The following is a 6,726-nucleotide window of genomic DNA, read 5'->3' on the forward strand; positions in this document are numbered from 1 at the left end:
TCAATATGTTAAGTAGTTCATATGCGCCATCTGTTTAACTTCCGCAAGTCAGTCGGCGGTTTGCGCTTCCGGTTTGGGGCGGCCAGCGAGAAGGGAGGCGGAGTAGGCGGTTTGGTGCGGTAGCCGCTGGGCAATTCTTCTATTACTCAGGAAATATGGTGAGTGGGCACTATTTCGACATTTCCCGTTCACCGACGACGTTTCCGACGCTTTACGCAGCGCCTACCGTGATACCTGATCATCCGCAATGCGTATTACTGCTTCTTTCGGCTACTTGGGTCATGTCACCCATCGGATAGCAATGATCCGCCTTGCGAATAAAAAAAAAAATAAATAAAAAGGATATCTACTTCATCTCGCTACCTCTGTATCATTGCGTTGTCTTCACGTTACTATTCAATGCCTTATCTTTTTCAGATACGCTTTATTCTGATTCAAAACCGGGCCGGCAAGACGAGGTTAGCCAAGTGGTACATGAACTTTGATGACGATGAGAAACAGAAGCTAATCGAAGAGGTTCATGCCGTCGTGACGGTCAGAGATGCCAAGCACACGAATTTTGTCGAGGTAAGTCTTTCCATATCAGTGGCGCTATCTTTATAGTTCACTTGTTTTCTTCTTGGCCTTCATACAACACCGAACTATCTCTAACATCCTCACCCAGCATCGATGGTTATTTTCAGCATTAATCGAAGTGCCCCCCGGCAATTTGTTCGTGTGCGCGCTTCACTTTAATCTGAGTTAAGGTTACGCTGAAGTGATGTAGGCGTTTGGGTCCTGGCGTTCATGTGACACGAAAAGATAGTTCTTGCCTTCAGGACTGGGACAACTTTTGAATGTGCGCTTGCTAGTATATATCTGTCATTAGTGGTGTCGCAATATGCGCTGTGTGTTAGCTGTTTCCTTTTTTGTTGTTGTTGTTTGTTTGTGTTTCCAGCTTGCGTAAGTCTAAAATATCCTTCGGTGACAAGAGGGATAGAAAATTTCTGCTTGCTGCACTTAAACTGTGGAATAGCTGCAAGTTGGGCAGGTGGCAACGGATTCATAATTACCGACGCGTAAAGAACAAGGATGAATCACTTTCACAATCGAAGAAACATTTATTTCGGTGCAAGCACCATCGTTTGAATAGCTTTTTAATACTGCTTTTTACATGTGACTGCATTCTTTCCTCTTTCAACTCTGGTACTTGCATCAGCATTAATGTTTTGGTTGCGAGGGCGCTGCAGTCCTTCTCTTTCATTACTTGTATCTTATCTTTTTGCGCATTGTTTATAATGAATGCACTGTAACTGTCTAACTTGGCTGCTGACACCTGAGTGGCAGCCAGCAGAAGGGGATTGGAAAGAGGGGTTAAGTAGGAGGAGGAGGAGGGGGGGGGGGGTAATGCACAGGAGGTAGGAAAAAGGCTACCTACAATACTTGTAGTGAAGAAGTTGACTGCATTCCCAGCAGCAAAATATGCCTTAGAGTATCACCAGATTGCCCGCTCACTTACGTCTGTTGATCAGCACTGCCAAAATACCATCGCAATGTCTCCGTGTCTTCAGCGTACTATCCCCTTCAAAACTCTTGTGTTGCTCTGGGTCCCTTCAGCCAGCCTTGGTCTATTGGCGAAACTTCTAAGTACCACAACCCTTATCCTGTTCTCAAGCAAACCTATCCCATTAATTACGTCATCAAACCACTTGCACTATTTTTAGATGTATAAGATGTCCCAACTAACATTAGCCAAGCTCTTCAACGCAAAAAAAAAATATATATAGAGAACACAGTGCAAGGTACCATTTTAAAACCTACAATGTTCAGTCAGGCCTTTAACAACAAAACACCATAGGTTATATAATTGTACCTTGCACTGTGTCTATTTCTTTTTTTTTTTTATCGGAACAGCTTGACTAACGTTAGCTGAGACACACAGTAGACGGTGCAGTCTTTGCCCGTCCTCTTTACGGGTCCCTATTTCATCCATGTTTGTTCACACTGCCCTATTCTATACAATGAGCCAACTACCTCAAACCTAAGTTTTATCTTTTGACCAATGCTGTATAGGGCATGAGACTGCGTGTAACAGCTCAAGACCCCACAGTCATGTCCTGCCCCCTAGGTAACCAGGATGGCTTCTTCTTTTCCGATGGAAAAGTAAATGTAGTGACCAGCCCCACTCGTAGAAGCAGACTGTGCTGCTCACAAAGAAAGACAAGGATTTGGCAGCTTAGGCTTGCGCTTGCTCCGCCTTGGCTAGCTTCGTTGCGGCTATATCTAGGCGTAAAGAAAACAGGCTAAACCAAACTACCACTTATGCTATATACGATTCACGATAAGCAGAAATGTTAACCTTTGTTCATGCCATTAACACATCACTGTGTATGTAGCAAGGCCCTACACGCCATTACTGACACATAACTCGTTAACCGGCTTGCTTCCTTGTGGTCATTCTGGTGTCCTCCTGTGCAGTTCCGCAACTTCAAGATAGTGTACCGGCGCTACGCTGGCCTCTACTTCTGCATCTGTGTGGACGTGCACGACAACAACCTGGCCTACCTCGAGGCCATCCACAATTTTGTGGAAGTGCTTAACGAGTACTTCCACAACGTTTGTGAGCTGGACCTCGTCTTCAACTTCTACAAGGTGGGGGTCCCATACGACATTCGCACCGGTTGGTGGGGAAAAAATGTCCTTTCGCAGTCCCAGCTTAAAGGGGTTGAGACATCAAATTTGTGGCTTGCGCGTTGTTTGGTTCAAACGTTTCTTATTGCTCCAGAAAGCATGATACACGCTGGAAGGTTCATATATTCTCGGTAAATAATTCAATGTCGCATTATTTATGTGCACGATTTTCGGTTTCGGTTTCTCGGCGCTGAGTTGGACAGTGACGTCACTGGCTAGGAAGCTTGGTCACGTGGGCCCACAAGGCTGTGACACACGCACTGCTGCACCGTCTGCTCTCGCACACATGTTCTGTACCAGCGCAGGCAAGCAAACCCACGCCGACAGTTGCCATCGCTAGCTGCGTCTGCGTCCGATGCAGCTTATACTGCACTCTAGACTCGAGGCTCTCGAGACTTGCCCCGTGCTGTGGGTCACCGCTCATTGTACGTCACTCTAATGTGGTATGGCGTCACTAAAACGCGTTACGCTTCCAACACAGTGACGTCGATGTCAATCGCGCTAGCGATGGGTCTCGATCGCAAGAACGAGCATTTAGGCACTCTTTGGAAGCGAATTAAAATATATTTTAAACATTTGCTGTGTCCAACACTTCATGTTGAGTGTCCTTTCATACAGAGGAAGCCTACAGCAGGCCTTTTATACTCTCAAAATTTGGTCTCTCAACCCCTTTAACATAGGTTCAGGAAGCATGTTCTAGAGTAATTCTAGCACACTTCAATGAATATGCTTCACCTTAACTTCCTGAAATATGCAGCTTTGTCTCTTATTACACCAGCTGTGAGAAGGCTTGCTTCTAAACAATCTAGCCACAGGTCGTCAGGTGCAATTTGTGCTGATTGTGTCAGTGCTGCGCATTTCTGATCTGCCATGATCTGCCTTGATGCACGCCACGCATGAAGCAATTAGATGTTTAAAATGTACAAAAACTACTCAGGTGGCGAGTCAGCTGAACCTGTCAGCTCACCAGGTGGCTTAGCCAACAGCTGTCATGTTTAAGTTCATTAGGTGGCAAATCAGCTGACTTGTCAGCCTGCCACCTGGCTTGACTTGCACCTGTCTTAGTTTGTGTGAGCTTGAGCAGTTTGCGAGTCACCAGCTGGCTCATTCCATGCCTGTAAAATTCATGAAGACAAAGTTACCATATTTATTCTATTATATGGTGGTCGTGATTATAAGGCGAGAGTGCAGTTGGGGAGACCTAAGAAAAAAAGTATGCACACCATATAAGGCGGTACAGAGTGGCCGACAGATTATCGAGACTCAGCGCGGATCGCCTGCAATATTGAATTACTTACACAGCCAAAATGCAAAATGGCGACCGTGAAATAGGGGAGAAGGGAGCTTCAACATGCGGAGTGCGGGTTATATGCGAATTTTGCCTTTAGGTGTGGCTTCACAGCAGCGCGAATTTCTCCTTATAGTGTGCCTTCACGTCACCACTGGCGTGCGCTGCCGTAAAGCCACACTGTAGGGCGAAATTTGCACTGCCGTGAAGCCACACCTAAAGGCAAAATTCACGTATAAGGCGGGCAGCGACTTCGAGGCTATACATTCTGGGAAGAAAACTCTCCTTATGTTCAAATAAACACGGTATTTCCAATTTGCTCGAATTAGCAGACGCGTGCTCCAACCGCCGACCTGCAGTTGAGAAAGGCGATTGCGATTAACTGCGGTCATCATCGGTGCCACCCCTTTTTTTCCACCCAGGTGTACAGTGTCGTGGACGAGATGTTCCTTGCCGGTGAGATCCGAGAGACGAGCCAGACGAAAGTCCTAAAGCAGCTGCTGGTCTACAACTCGCTGGAGTGAAGCGGCAGAATCGTCAAGGGCTCTATGGCAAAACAACAAAAAAAAAAATACTTGCTTCTCCTCCCACCTCACCACGCACTGACATGCATGCAGAAGGGACAGACAGGTTCAACTGAGAGGGAGCGGGCTGGCGACGTGCATGTGATGAACAACCACATTCCCCTCAACTGGTTCCATGCGCATTCTTTTGCAGGAGTGACTCTTTGACATGCTAAGTCTTCTGCTTCTTAAGTACACTTCATTGTTCTGCAGTTGCCTGCCCGCTGCGCGCGTCTCTGTTTTACTCAATAGCACCGCAGAGTTAATGTGCCAATGGCACCAGCAATACTCCTCCTGGGTCTAGGTACCCGTCCTCCTCGCACCCCGATGCTCTGAAGTGCGATGCATGCTTTCTTCTTCTCTGGTTTTGTTTCAGAAGGTAGATTCTTGGTCTGGATTGTCGGAAACGTGGAACTGCTTTTACCGTTTGTAAAGAGAGTGATGGGAACCGTCTGCGACCGATATCACAAGTGCAGCTATTTTGCTGCGAGCATTCTTGGGCGTCCTTGAAATTGCTAATCCACGTGTTTCAAAAATTGAGCTGGTTTCCAAGGTGGACACGATGGTTAAGGCGTACAGTTGACGCTGACGCTTGTTTGCTAGACGCATTTTGTTCGGCCAGCACAAGCATCACAACTACAACCAGCTGCCTCGCTTTTTCTTATTTATTTTTTGCAAGCTGGGTTTTCTTTCTGAGTGGCAAGGTCCGGGTAGTTCAGGACACTAAGGCACTTGTTGCATAGCAGCCTATCTGAAACTTAAAGAGCATTTGTCAATGACCACTTTCTTGCACACGTTGGAAACATGGCATCTACAACACAGTGATTGCTGCAAGAGAAAGTAATTTAAAAGAAAAGTGCTATTTTGCAAAAATTTCTTTTCCTAAACCCGTTTACCTTGTATCTTGAGTTGAACGAAATAAGGCAGTTGTACAGAGAGCATTGCCTCTTTAACGCACTAACCCGTTGCACGAATTATACTGTTATTGACAGTTTATTAGCTTTCTCCTCGTTGCTTGTAATAGCTTAAGCTGCACAAGAGTAAAGATGTATCATTCTGTGCAGCCGTGCATACATCGACCCCAAGGTGTTGTGAATGTGACCACCTGGTTATGGCGTGCATCACCGAGCAACTTGTATGGCTTATGTGTGCACTGTGATGGTTTGTGGAGGGACAGGGGTTTGTGGGAGGATGTACCAGTGGTGTGTAGTATTATGTAAAGTCATAACCTGTATAACAAACACTTGTACATAAAATGCCTATCCTTACCGATATTGTTGTTGCTTTCTTGGTGCTTCCAAGACACAAGCCAACACACAGTTCACAACAGTGTTGGTTACATTTTGGACGAAGTCACAAGGTCATGGCCTAAAATGCTTCATTTTTAGTGTACAGTCAGTAAGTGCTGAAGAGTTTCAGCTTGTTACCATTTGCGGACTGCCGGAGCCGTGGCCCGTGGAAGGCAGTAGCAAAGCTGATAGCGACACCTCGTGACAATTTGTCCAACTACAATGCATTTGAAAAATGTGTCGTGTCAGTGTTATCGTTGAAGGAAGATCTCAAAAATGCTACACATTAACCATTGTGTTGCCACCAATGCTTTAAACCAGTGCTTAAGTAGATGATGGTAGGTCACAGAAGTATTAGTTTTGTGTGCTCTCCAGTTACTCTGTATTACCAAATGTCACTACCAGCGTTGTTGCTGCACTACGCCTCTCCAGTAACCCAGTATTTTGCAAACGCTTATGCGTTTATGGACAGGATAAAACTTAATGATAATTTTCTCAGAATTTTTGTCTGTTTTGATGGTTGTTGGATGTCCTTTATTATTTAAACTATATTTTCAATTTACCTCCTGTGCTGGCGAGTCAGTGGTGAGAATAAAAAAAAGAGCAAAACCTCCGGTCTCCTGAAACGGTATCCAATCTCAAGATTTTGCTTGGCCTAGAAAAGCATCTGATGTACTGAGATGGCTCACTAATTAGCTTTTCGGTATGGCTCTGAAGTTGACAAATAGAGGACATATATCCCCCTTGGGATAAAATGGGGGTAAAGCATTAAACTTTGCTGATTATTTACGTCACTAAAGATGTCGCTAAACTTGCCAACACCGGTCTGTAGTTGATCACAGCGGTACTTGATACAGGAGGCTTTTGGATAATTGATGGTTTTACCTTGTTCTGTGACAGAATTGGCTGGGTTCTG

General features: G+C 45.4%; 1 protein-coding gene across 1 annotated transcript; it reads left to right on the forward strand.

Moving 5' to 3' along the window:
• The first annotated feature begins 9 nt into the window (after positions 1-9).
• Positions 10-5,793, forward strand: LOC119457996 (AP-2 complex subunit sigma). Its single transcript, XM_037719783.2, has 4 exons — positions 10-158; positions 418-567; positions 2,458-2,631; positions 4,381-5,793. Exons 1-4 carry the CDS (start codon positions 156-158, stop codon positions 4,480-4,482), a joined length of 429 nt encoding a protein of 142 aa, XP_037575711.1. The 5' UTR covers positions 10-155; the 3' UTR covers positions 4,483-5,793.
• Positions 5,794-6,726: the final 933 nt, after the last annotated feature.

The sequence above is a fragment of the Dermacentor silvarum genome, chromosome 7 (assembly GCF_013339745.2).
Source record: "Dermacentor silvarum isolate Dsil-2018 chromosome 7, BIME_Dsil_1.4, whole genome shotgun sequence".
In the NCBI taxonomy this organism is placed as follows: Eukaryota; Metazoa; Arthropoda; class Arachnida; order Ixodida; family Ixodidae; genus Dermacentor; species Dermacentor silvarum.